Source organism: Syngnathus leptorhynchus, chromosome 10 (genome assembly GCF_054491065.1).
Source record: "Syngnathus leptorhynchus isolate UIUO chromosome 10, UIUO_Slep, whole genome shotgun sequence".
NCBI lineage: Eukaryota > Metazoa > Chordata > Actinopteri > Syngnathiformes > Syngnathidae > Syngnathus > Syngnathus leptorhynchus.
This window is the reverse complement of record NC_141204.1, coordinates 1,901,754-1,913,116: the sequence shown is the minus strand read 5'-3', so window position 1 is coordinate 1,913,116 and position 11,363 is coordinate 1,901,754. Positions and strand designations below refer to the sequence as shown.

Here is an 11,363-nt window from a genome sequence, read left to right as displayed (position 1 = left end):
GCTTTTTATTTTATTTTATTTTTTTAGGGTGTTTTTGCATTGACGAACAGCAATACCAATACGACGATTATATACATAGTATATGATTGGATAAGACGCGTCCAAAAAGTAACATCCACCCGCCCTCAATTCTGACATCATCCAAAATGGCAGCCAGCATCGGAAGACTTCTCAGGACGTCTGTGAGTTTACAACTTACTTGACACTCAATTGCATCAAAATGTCTTTTTGCGTTCATTTGACGTGTTAGTAATATCAGTAGAGATACTATTGAAGAATGCATGACGAGCTTTCTTACATTATGCTGATTTACATTCAACCTGCAGGAGCAACCTCTGGTTTATGACCTTTTTCCGCCTTTCAAATATACTCGAAATTTATTCTACATTTAGATGATCAATTAAACATTTTCACTGCCGTTTGTCCCTTTTAGTAATGCACATATGAAAATGTAACATACTCGTCCAGTACTTCCTGCTGTTAAGTGGTTACAAAACTAAGAACAGGACGTGCGCAGGTCTTTTGGCTTTGAGCACATGCTCAGTTTGTCAATTACTGATTTGTTTCTGTAAATTACACATACATGCTGGAGTATTTCTTAGCCAAGAAGGTTTTCAAAATCTTGATGATGATGACTGTCATTTTTTCAGGCAAGGGTTGCAGGAGCATGTTGGCAAGGAGGTGCTGCAGCCGAACGAATTGTGTCTGCTTCGGCGCTTCCGAGGGCTTCTTTCTCTAGCAGTATGTAGAAATGTCACTCCATTTCCACTCATCTGAATAATACGATTTTTTGCACAAAGTAGTGCCTAATTCAAAGTCCCCTAAGCTGTCACATGTTCCTCCAGGTTCTTGCAGATGGATCGCTGCAGTCACTCAACCTGCACCTGCTTTTAAAGCCACAGCAGTCCATAACGGGGAATTCAAGGAGATGAGCCTGGCTGACTTTAAGGGCAAATATTTGGTCCTCTTCTTCTACCCGCTGGATTTGTGAGTGCTGCCATTCCTGCTGACAAACTTCCAAACTGTCCCAGCTGTGATTTTAAGAAATATTTCCAGAATGATCAGTCTTAGGCCAGATCTTCTATCTGAAGGAATGGTTTGCTTGTCATGTGAATTAACACAGTCCATTTAACAAGGGTGCTGGAAAAAAAGCCATGAACAGATGTCTGTTATGTCCAATATTGTAACATGGTTTCTTTTTTTTGTTTTTGTTTGCTTTATTGTAGCACCTTCGTATGCCCAACAGAGATTATCTCATTCAGCGACAAGGCTAATGAGTTCCACGATATCAACTGCGAGGTCGTGGGTGTGTCTGTGGACTCTCACTTCACGCACCTAGCGTGGACTAACCTTTCTCGCAAGGTATGTAAAACAAAAAGTGACTCAAGACCTCAAGTGTTGTCCATCGTAATGATGGCGTTGTTTGCGTCGGGCAGGCCGGAGGCTTGGGCAGCATTCATATCCCCCTGCTGGCTGACCTCAATAAGCAAATTTCCAGAGACTACGGTGTACTGCTGGAGAACCCGGGCATTGCTCTGAGGTAATTACAATTTTAAATAATTTAGGGTGAATGCTGACCCAATCAAATGACATTCCTGATATTATTTTAGGGGTCTGTTCATCATCGATCCTAACGGCGTGGTGAAGCACATGAGCGTAAATGACCTGCCAGTGGGTCGTAGTGTTGAAGAGACCCTTCGCCTCGTGAAGGCTTTCCAATTTGTGGAGACCCACGGTGAAGTGTGTCCTGCAAGCTGGACCCCCAAGTCACCGACGGTGAGTGGGACAATATTCCTCGCCTGGCCATATTAACAAAAGTCTGCAATTCAAATTCAATGTTTTTCCTTTTGATTTCAGATCAAACCAACCCCTGAAGGATCCAAAGAGTACTTTGAAAAAGTCAACTGATTGTAAAGCACTACAAGTCTATTTAGGTTGTTAAGTTGCTTTATGCACTGTGATATGGAGAGTTATGGTAATAAAAGCTGATTTGTGGAAAATTATTAAAAGCTCTACAACTGTTGGTACTTGTTTGTTTTTTTTGCGCGACGTCAACAGGCATAAGCTCACAACCCCTGTACATAAACATGTTTATTTCCTCTTTTTACAACAATATGCAGGATGAAAATGTCATCAGATGAGGTGCAAAATCAATTTCAGTGGGGAAGAATAAGAACTGAGAAGGCAGTACAAGTAGGGCACATACTGTATATACACAATATGTAAGGGGGGGGGGGAGAGAAATAAAGACTTTGAAAGGCTACAGCACTCTCTGTGGTTATGAAGACATTTAAAGTCAAGTGTACGTTTTCGTACAGCTCATCCTTTGGACATTCACACACAGCGTGTGGTGTTAAGGGGGCAGCAAACGGAAAGGGTGCGCCAAGAAAATGGCTTACCAGATGCCGAGCCTTTTTTAAAGCTTTAAATAATAGGAAAAATCAGTAAGTAAGCTCAAGTGGACCATTCAACCTCCACAGTGCATACTTAACATTGTGAAGCTGGGAAAAAAAGGTCGTCAGTATGGTTTGGCGAAAACCTCATGCAAATTCAGGCAAGATGAAACGGCGCCACCAGCCCCAACCACAACATACCTTTTGTTTTAGCTGATTTAAAAAAAAACACCGTCTTGGAAATCTGTACAACGAAAATACATTTGGGATCTACACCTAAAGGTACATTAAGGTTATATACACTCCCCTCATACATATATTATCTTTACATGTAGACAAAATTCAAACCCAAACATTGAGAAAACAAGACTAAACTTTTTTTTTTTGGGTGGGGGGGGGAAACTCATCACATCCATTTAAAAGTCTGTTACTGTACTCTGACTTCAGATCTGACCCTCATTCTCGTCTCCGCAGAATGCACAAGTCACAACGCTGCCACCGGAGGTTGAGGGAGCGTAACAGGAAGATTAGAGCCGCCAAAATGGGGGAATGACTCGAGTGGCAGCGTGGACTTTTTGCACTGGAAGTCAATGGGAACAAAGTACTCGCACTACGCACTAACATTACTGCCAGTTGACTTCAAGAATACAAAATAGAAATCAAGTCAGAATAACTCCTGTTATTGTGACACAATAGAACAAATAAAGGCTTTCAATATATTTAGGCCTCTTCACTGAAGAGAGCTGCACCGTTCCATCCATAAACGTGTCTGGTCTCGGGTGGGACTGGTTTGGAAGGGAAGCCACGCAAGCCTTAAACATTTTGTGTGCGCGCAACGGATAAAAACACAACCGGATTTTGGACGACGCCTCATCTGCAGCTATGCATCTGATCACTTCATGTTGCAGCTTTGAAAATCATTCAGAAAATGGAAAAACTACATTGTACAAAGTGAGATTTCTCACGATCTCTTTGCAAGAAAGAAAAGCAAAAAGGGGATGTTGTTTGCCGGCTGTCTTCCTGGATATTTCATGACCTTGCCGTGGTGCTTTAGTCTATTTTCACATTTGTGTATATCTTCCTAACAAAGGCACTTGTTCCCATGTATCCCACGGCACCTGTAAGACAACATTCCGGTTTCAAACCCTGTCGGCGCTTGTGTCGACACTACCGTCGGATTTGTTGCTACAAACGAAAGCGACATCTTCAAACTTCACGCGGGGAAATACTGACCACACATGATTCCAAGAGCAGTGCTGAAGACAGCCATGTAACCGAAGTAGAAGGATGTCTGGAATAGCCCGTACATCCTGAAATACGCCAGAGAAGAAAAAAAAAAAACTTTCAGTTTGCACAATTGTTCAGTAAAACAACATCAAAAATATAAAAAAAAAAAAAAAAAAAATCATCCGCCAAACTCACTTAGTTTTGAAGAAATAGTAGTAAAAAGAGTACATGTAAACGTAAACTGCGGTGGATGCAGCAGACAGGAAGCTTGTCCATTGCCTGGAAAGGAGAAACATCATGATCAGCAGGTTCTTTTTTTTTTTTTTTCCCCCCCTCCCAAAGTTGCAGTGTGGGACAAGACAGATGCTCACCATCTATAGTCTTCAGCATTGAGCAGGAAATACGTGCACACGATGGTCACGCACACCGTCACAATGCAAAGGATCACCAGGACCAGCATCATGAAACCGTAGACGTAGTAGATTTTGTAGGCCCAGAAGGATGTAAAGATGAAATACCTGATGTGGGAGGAAAAGCCCAGAATTGGGATATATATATCAAATAACCACGCTCGGGCCGTCGACTTACATTTCAATGAAGATGGACCCGAAAGGAAGGATTCCACCCAGACAGACGATGACAGCTGGCTCCATGAACCTATCGGCACAAAAATCCCCCACACGTGGCTTAGAGTGATTCAAGTAAAAAAATAAAAAAAAAAGACTTTGCCTGTGTCTCCTGGTTCCACCTCACAGGATGCAAACCTACCATTTCTTTTCAGGGATTGGCCTCGGCACAGCATTCACCCTGCAGGGAAAGTTTGGCTGACCGGAAAGATTCCTCCCCAAAATCGTTCCCACCAAGTTTAGCGGCAGAATGACGAAGAAGCAGATACAACAAACAGCCACCTGCAGATGGAGACGCAAACAATTTTCTTTCAAATCAGTTGAAGTGACACCAACTAACACTTCTGAAAGCACGGTCACGCTAACCTGACACATTTGATTCTTTCTTTCTTCAAACTAGTTGAGATTGAATCAAGAGCACCTCTATTGACGTACAAATTGAGTCGAGTTCTTTCCCAAGAGTCAATTTCACGTGTAAAGCCAACTTATTGATTCTATTTGTACAAGTTGCGTTCACAGCTAAGTAAACAAGTCCAAAGGGAAGATCGGCATCCGGGTTCTTTAACACACCCATCTCTAAAATAGCCCTCGGTCCAATTCCATTCCTGTCACTCTTTATTGAGGCTAATATATTGGAAAGTAAATCATCATTGTACTATTTATACTTTTGGTGACCATTTTGATTGGTGGTGTTGCATGAGATTTTTTTGTTCTTTTTTTAAGACCCACCATGGTGCCAAATGGAATGGCTCTGGAAGCGTGATAGTAGATTGCGATGAAGTTGATGAAGAAGGCAGTGCCGCACACCATTGCCGGGATCATAAAGGCTCCAATGAACATTTGCTTGATCCATCTTCTTCCTGTTTTGGTCACCAAATAAAAACAAGGACATTTGAATATAGTTATACGACGAGGTCTATTTTCAAATGCGATCATTACCTCCTTGTTTGGCGTACAAGCTTCCGCCAAAATAGCCATTAACAGGGGAAGTGGCGGCATACACAAAAATGGCTGTGCTCAGCATCGATCCTCTCCTGCGGAGCAAAACCAAACAACTCGGTCACGTCTGCCGTGCCTTTCACGGGACGCTAATTACCGACGTACTCTGTATAAAGGTCCTCCACCATTGCCACGATAATGACAATGAGAGACACGGAGAAAATCTGGCAGCCAGATCCAATGAGTGAGGAGAAAATGAGCGGATGGCTCGAGGGCCGGAACACATCCCCGTGCACCTGCTTCCAGCCGTATTCATCTCCCAGATCTCGGTCCTATTGGGAAAAGCCCGGCGTCCTATGAACTCATTTGAAAGTACTCATTGTCTTTGAAGAACCATTAACCCGACTTACCATGTCATCCATTTCCTCCTCTTTGCTGTACCTGGCATAATCCTTTCGGAGAGTTCTCATCAAAATCATGGACACCAGACCCACCAAGAAGATGACCATCATGAAGGAGTTAAAGATGGAGAACCAATGTATCTGGAAAGGAGGAGGAAATATGGTTCAATTTAGACACGCACCGGCATGGTGGCAGGAACATGCCGAAGCAGACGTTCTCAAGTCACTCACCCGGTGTTGAAAGAAGGACGGGTCGAGGTACTTGTCAAATCTATCCTCGAACTTCACATCCGACTTCTTCCATTTCACCTGCGTATGCATTTAGGGATACTTAACACTTGTTTTCAACAAGACCTACAATACAGGCACAGCCAGAATTCGACCGAGACATTGCAGTAGCTCGCTGGGTACTTACAGAGTAAGACATTGCGATCCTCGTGTTGGGCACAAGTCGAACTTTGCCTTCACTCGTGAGATTCACGTCCACAATTCTGTTGCCGTTAAAGCCAATCTCCAATTTCTTGTACGTCCAGAGGTAGTGATCTTCTCCATTTTCATCTGCCTCACCAACGATACCTGAAAAATTGAAATGTTCTATTGACTGGTACTGGCTGAAAAAAGATGGGGTATTTTTTCATTCCCTCACGTTTTTAATTAAAAACAAAAAATCCTGGAGTATAAGAATCTTTCCAATGAAACAGTAATAACTTGGTTTTGCATTCCACAACATAACGTTTCAGGTTTTTGGAGTACTGGAATTTCAAGCGCAGCAGTCAGCGGCACACGTCGATGCCGCCACAGAAGTCAATGTAGTGGGACACGCCTCAAATAAGAACAAAGGAAAAAAAAAATTCACTCCCCAGATTCCGGATTGTTCAGCGAGGGAGGGGGGGAGGACATGAGACAACAGGTAGGGCAACTTGAAAGATGCTACAACTTAGGCCTGCAAATCTTGATTCCGCTCGCTCATCAAGTTTGATGAAAATCTACTCACGATAGAAAGTTTGGATTGTCACTTACCCCAGATGGGCAGGTCATCGATGTACATTTGGTACCAGTAGTGATTCTTGATTGCATACACAAACGCATCCCGTTTGGCTTTGTCCAGCTCAATTTCGCAATACGTTGTCTGCATGACTTCATCTAGAGAGGTGGAGAAAAGGTGGTGCTATCTTCAAATGATCAATGTGAAGGCACACATCTCCAAATACCAATTGAAATCCATCTGCTGAAACCACACCTAAACAAGTATGCCCAGGCAAACAATGGAAAAACTCTGCTTTTGTTCACCACGTCTACCACCATTGCCATTGTAGTCCAATTAAAAAAATGATTTGAAATGCTTTTCAATCCGTGTCTTGGCAACATGTGGTAAAAGGTGACAAGCAATGCTTGGAGTAATATTTCTATGAAAGTCTGACATTTTGGTGCGATGCAACAGTAAAGTACCTTTGAACTTGATGTCAAGGCCGCTAAATTCCAACTCCACTCCCTGCAGAGCTTCTCCAAGTGTCTCATGGTAATGACTGATGGTTTTCTTTGTGCCCACACAGAATGGTAAAGAGAAATACTTGTACGTCTCCTGTCGGTTGTGGTAAGGCCCCACTGTGTTCATCCATAATACTACCTCCTCTTTATCTGTGTACTGAAAGGAAAAAAAAGAATGACATAATGTGAGAAGATGTTCCAAATTCACCCCCCACATCTGATTGAACAATATTTCAACTATATAGAGATTTATTAAACACGCTGCAGTTAACAAGGCATGTGCAAAATCAAGAATAGCTGTTTAATTATTCAGGTACGTTTATATGATGGGAAGAACAGCACATTTTCTGTGAGCCGACCTGATAACACGCACGACTCAAAACTTGAACGCCGGTGTTCCAAAATAGCTTTGTGAGCAAGCAAGCAAGCCGTGCAGGGAAAACGTTTGGCCATAAGCACTTAGGCCGATGAGCGTTGACAGGCTAGCTTGCTAATGCTCAGCCTCGCTGTCGTTTTCCTAGCCCAATATTTCAAAATAACAAACACGACGATTGACTTTTTTTTGGAGACTGCAAACGGAGTACTGCTCCACTTTCAAGTGAAGCAAAACGTTAGCATGTTGCACAGAGCATTTTTTTAGAGGCAAGCAATCCCCCTTTCATTCGGCCTTCCAAACGTAGCCTTACTGTGTGTTCATGTTCATCTGCTTCGACGGATATTAAGGAGCCAAGTAGACCGAGGAACACCGCAGCTGCCACCTTCCACCTGGATGATCCCATTCTTTTCGGCAAAAGTGTGCAGAAAGATCAGGGGTGTTAGCTTTGCAGGGCTAGCCCACCTTCTTCCTGGTTGTATGACTGAGGCGATTTTTTGGGACGCTCTTCTTCTACGCTTACGTCGTAAGGGATTTTTACGATTACTCATCGGATAGACTTCCGATTGGCTGGAGTGAGACACGTGACTCAAATCAGCCAATCACGGTAGGAAGCGATGAATAAAACGATGAAGAAGGAAACTGGCTGCGAATCTTCCGCACCGTACAGCCACGTCATCTGACTGCCACAGACCGGAGCAACGCCGGAGCTTGACGTTTACCAAACACACTGTATGACGTGAAACATGCCATAAAGCAAACGCCATCCGAATCCAGCCTCCCTCCATGATCTGGGGCATTTTGGAACATCTACATCAATCAGATTTGTATGCCACATTGATTGGGGTGAATACATACAGGGCTTGTTTTTTTCTGCTTTCGGTGTTATGCAAATAAAGTCAACAAAAGTAAGAAAAAAAAAGACATTAAGTGACTTACAAACAGGATACAGGGTAATGATTATGTATTTACATGTTTGCATTCATCACATCAATAAGGCAATTAACATCTGCTGTCTTTGAGTTAAAGCAAATCATTTACTTTGAATAATATACACACATTGAACAACTGCTGCTGGAGGCATCTTCCAACTTCACAAAGACAACACAAACTTTCTGTGGAGAAAATAACATGCAGTTAAGTCACCACCGATTAACATGTGGAGCCAAATATTGAACTTAATATGATATGGTGTGAAATGATCCCTCACTTGATGATGTCTGGCAGACGGGGGTCTTTGTATAATCCATTGTGTAGATACCCTAAAGAACCTTCGAAGGACACCAACTTGACACGTTCTGCATTCTGAGTGCTCACTGCTATCTCGTACAGCTGGCGGGAAATGTCAAACATACAATTCATAATTGAATATAGCCATTTCACATTTTGGTAAATAGTCATATCATCATACTTGCTGAGCATTCTCAATGAGAACAATTGGATCATCTTCTGCATGAAGAAAAAGTAGTGGGCTTTTCATTCGTCTTAAACTGCAGGAAAAAAAAACATGTGAAGCAAGTGAATATTATTTTCAAATCACAATGAACAGTATCAAAATGAATGTGAATAAATAAGAAAATAAATATGAATAATTCCTTGAACACCTTAGGCATTACTTCAAACTTACTTTTCCGCAGTGGGAAAGACAATTTTATTTTCAGCCCAAGGCTCTGGAAAAAAGTATCCCATGCCAGGAAACTTCCAATAATACTACGAAACACACAAATAAAATAGAAAATGGATGGATGGATAAAATCAACATATGAAGTGGCATAAGTGTTGAAGCTTACCCATGAAAACACATGACTTTGTAGTTTCTCTTTCGGAAAATGAAAGGTGCCTTCGAGAATCACGCCATCCAAAACAATACCTGTTGACACAATCAGTCAAATTTAATTGTATTACATAATTAGTGTTATTTGTGTAGTTGCACCTACCTTCATCTATTAGTTGGACTGCAGTGTTAGTTGACACTCTGCAAAGTCACACAGGTTCAAAAATGCTTTTACAAGAAAACTTTTGCTTACTTTCCATGACTGAAAAATTAACACATTTAAGTCAAACCACTGAAAATGGCAAAATTTATTGTTTATAATCTCAGGCAAGTTAGGAGTTGCTATAAAAACAACTGACCCAGTACCAAGAGAATGTCCCCAAAAGATGACCAGGCTGCTTCCACAGCGTTCTTTGACCCATTTATACACTTTAAGGGCATCTTTCGTGAGTCCAGCTTCAGTCGGCTCACCGCTTGAGTCTCCAAAACCTGTCAAATTAGATGTAGTTTTACCTTGCCACCACTAGATGGCAATCACACAAAGCGCAAAAGTTGCACCCATGGCAGTCTGAATAAAATTCCACTGTTTATTATTCCCTAAAAAGCTTTCAGTTCTTTGCAGTAAACAATCATTCAGAACTGAAAAGTAACTTTTTATTTTCACCAACCTCTGTAGTCAGGCACCAACACATGGTAACCAAGTGCACTCAATACCTGTTGACAAATTAAATTATATGGTTTAGCATTAAAAACTGAAAACGTTTGTGGCGTTAATCACTCACTTTTGCAACTCCCACCCGATGAGGAGCAGCCCTGTCAAAACAGTTTGCAAGAAACAACATTGTTAATGATTAGGGGAAATTCCTAGCCTAACATACCTTGTGCCTGTGTTCCCATGAAGATATATAAAAACTGGATTTCCATCACTCAATTGGCTTTGGTACCACGCCAAGTCTTTGCTTTGTGCCTCTCTCCACCTACTTTCGGGGATTGTGTACCTGGAATAAATCAAAACAACGCAAAGCTAAAAAGCTGGACCATTAAAATGTCATCTCGGTTTGGAATAAAATACTGGACTCACCACACACCAAGAGAAATTCCTTCCTCTGATGTTAAGTACATGTTGATGGTGTGATTTAGGGAGAAATCAACAGGTTGGCTGAGGTCAACAAAGAAAGGAACCTTGACTGCAAACAGAAGATGAGAATATTTTTAAATCAACCAAGGATTTTGAACCAGATTAGGAATTCACTGACTTCTGTTTTTGTAAACAAGATGTTGGAATAATCCCCGTGACACGACCAGCGTGAAAGGAACCGAAGCGAAGATGATAAATAGTACAAATAAACGACTTTTTCTCCAGCGGGACCTAGGCAAAGAGAGCAGAGAAAATACATGAGGAAGCAGATTTGCTCTTCACAATTGAATTGTTTTAATCATATTTGGATGGTGTGATGATAAAGATGTTAAGACTCTACTGGAATGGCTTTGACCTTGCTCGAGGCAACAGCTACAAAAGAAGGTTCAGAATGTTTCCAGCTCATGGACAACACATTCCTCCCCCTCCATTATCACTGTAATGTGACAGAAGAGCCCTTTGAGTGGAAAGGCTGATTCCTTCACACCCCTTGAGGGAAACAAAGGAAGTCATGATTGCACAAGCTTCCAAAAAGCTGGCTGGCGAGCTTGCACAGAACTTTTGGATATCGTACACTCGCGTTTGTTTATGTGCAGCCTATATTCGACATGACGTTGCGCAATAAGTGTTAAAGTGACGTATGCGCTTTGCAGCAGAACTCCGAGATGATTCCATTAACATGCAAACTTACTCATTGTCGTGCTTCTTTCTCTTTACTTTGGCTGTCTGAGCGGAGGTGGACACATCCTTTTTAAGAGGTCTTTGTCTCATTTTGATCAGCGATCGCAATGCGATTTGCTCCCTAAGCCAACTTTCGTTTTATGAAGACCTATTGTTCGCTCAAAGTTCACTTTTCCGGCTGTTCGGGGAAGAGTTAGAGTTTAACTTATTATTTAAGGTGGGGCCAGTCATGAATAGAGTCCTTGATTATGTAGACACACACAATATAAAATAATTGCATTTTTCAAATGCACACAAAAATTCTTCAAAAATAGAAAACGCTG

At 41.8% G+C, this 11,363-nt stretch overlaps 3 protein-coding genes across 3 annotated transcripts; 1 reads left to right on the top strand and 2 right to left on the bottom strand.

The window, feature by feature from the left end:
* Positions 1-51: 51 nt before the first annotated feature.
* Positions 52-2,026, top strand: prdx3 (peroxiredoxin 3). The gene is made up of 7 exons (XM_085921798.1): positions 52-182; positions 651-741; positions 846-987; positions 1,227-1,362; positions 1,437-1,540; positions 1,611-1,776; positions 1,858-2,026. The coding sequence occupies exons 1-7, from the start codon at positions 147-149 to the stop codon at positions 1,906-1,908; spliced, it is 726 nt and encodes a 241-aa protein (XP_085777924.1). The 5' UTR covers positions 52-146; the 3' UTR covers positions 1,909-2,026.
* Positions 2,027-2,073: 47 nt separating this feature from the next.
* On the bottom strand, positions 2,074-7,977 carry tm9sf3 (transmembrane 9 superfamily member 3). Its single transcript, XM_085921797.1, has 15 exons — positions 7,761-7,977; positions 7,036-7,231; positions 6,607-6,729; positions 6,002-6,162; positions 5,818-5,895; positions 5,596-5,727; positions 5,351-5,517; positions 5,186-5,280; positions 4,976-5,106; positions 4,389-4,528; positions 4,209-4,277; positions 3,992-4,138; positions 3,816-3,899; positions 3,627-3,703; positions 2,074-3,511 (listed from the first exon to the last, which is right to left on the bottom strand). The coding sequence occupies exons 1-15, from the start codon at positions 7,851-7,853 to the stop codon at positions 3,444-3,446; spliced, it is 1,761 nt and encodes a 586-aa protein (XP_085777923.1). The 5' UTR covers positions 7,854-7,977; the 3' UTR covers positions 2,074-3,443.
* Positions 7,978-8,400: 423 nt separating this feature from the next.
* Positions 8,401-11,210, bottom strand: LOC147049841 (lysophosphatidylserine lipase ABHD12). The gene is made up of 13 exons (XM_085922150.1): positions 11,051-11,210; positions 10,478-10,590; positions 10,303-10,408; positions 10,100-10,219; positions 10,004-10,034; positions 9,890-9,935; positions 9,581-9,710; positions 9,385-9,422; positions 9,238-9,317; positions 9,075-9,157; positions 8,859-8,937; positions 8,658-8,779; positions 8,401-8,562 (listed from the first exon to the last, which is right to left on the bottom strand). Exons 1-13 carry the CDS (start codon positions 11,128-11,130, stop codon positions 8,541-8,543), a joined length of 1,050 nt encoding a protein of 349 aa, XP_085778276.1. The 5' UTR covers positions 11,131-11,210; the 3' UTR covers positions 8,401-8,540.
* Positions 11,211-11,363: the final 153 nt, after the last annotated feature.

Bases quoted from the DNA above. Each gene is read 5' to 3' on its own strand.
- LOC147049841 (XM_085922150.1), bottom strand. From the start codon at position 11,130: ATGAGACAAAGACCTCTTAAAAAGGATGTGTCCACCTCCGCTCAGACA. The intron at 9,936-10,003 runs GTGAGTGATTAA...ATTTGTCAACAG, and splicing joins ATCGGGTGGGAGTTGCAAAA to GTATTGAGTGCACTTGGTTA. The intron at 8,780-8,858 runs GTATGATGATAT...ATTTCCCGCCAG, and splicing joins TCATTGAGAATGCTCAGCAA to CTGTACGAGATAGCAGTGAG.
- tm9sf3 (XM_085921797.1), bottom strand. From the start codon at position 7,853: ATGGGATCATCCAGGTGGAAGGTGGCAGCTGCGGTGTTCCTCGGTCTA. The intron at 7,232-7,760 runs GTAAGGCTACGT...TTTTCCTTTCAG, and splicing joins CAGATGAACATGAACACACA to TACACAGATAAAGAGGAGGT. The intron at 5,281-5,350 runs GTACGTCGGTAA...TTTGCTCCGCAG, and splicing joins GTGGAGGACCTTTATACAGA to GAGAGGATCGATGCTGAGCA.
- prdx3 (XM_085921798.1), top strand. From the start codon at position 147: ATGGCAGCCAGCATCGGAAGACTTCTCAGGACGTCT. The intron at 183-650 runs GTGAGTTTACAA...TCATTTTTTCAG, and splicing joins GAAGACTTCTCAGGACGTCT to GCAAGGGTTGCAGGAGCATG. The intron at 988-1,226 runs GTGAGTGCTGCC...GCTTTATTGTAG, and splicing joins TTCTTCTACCCGCTGGATTT to CACCTTCGTATGCCCAACAG.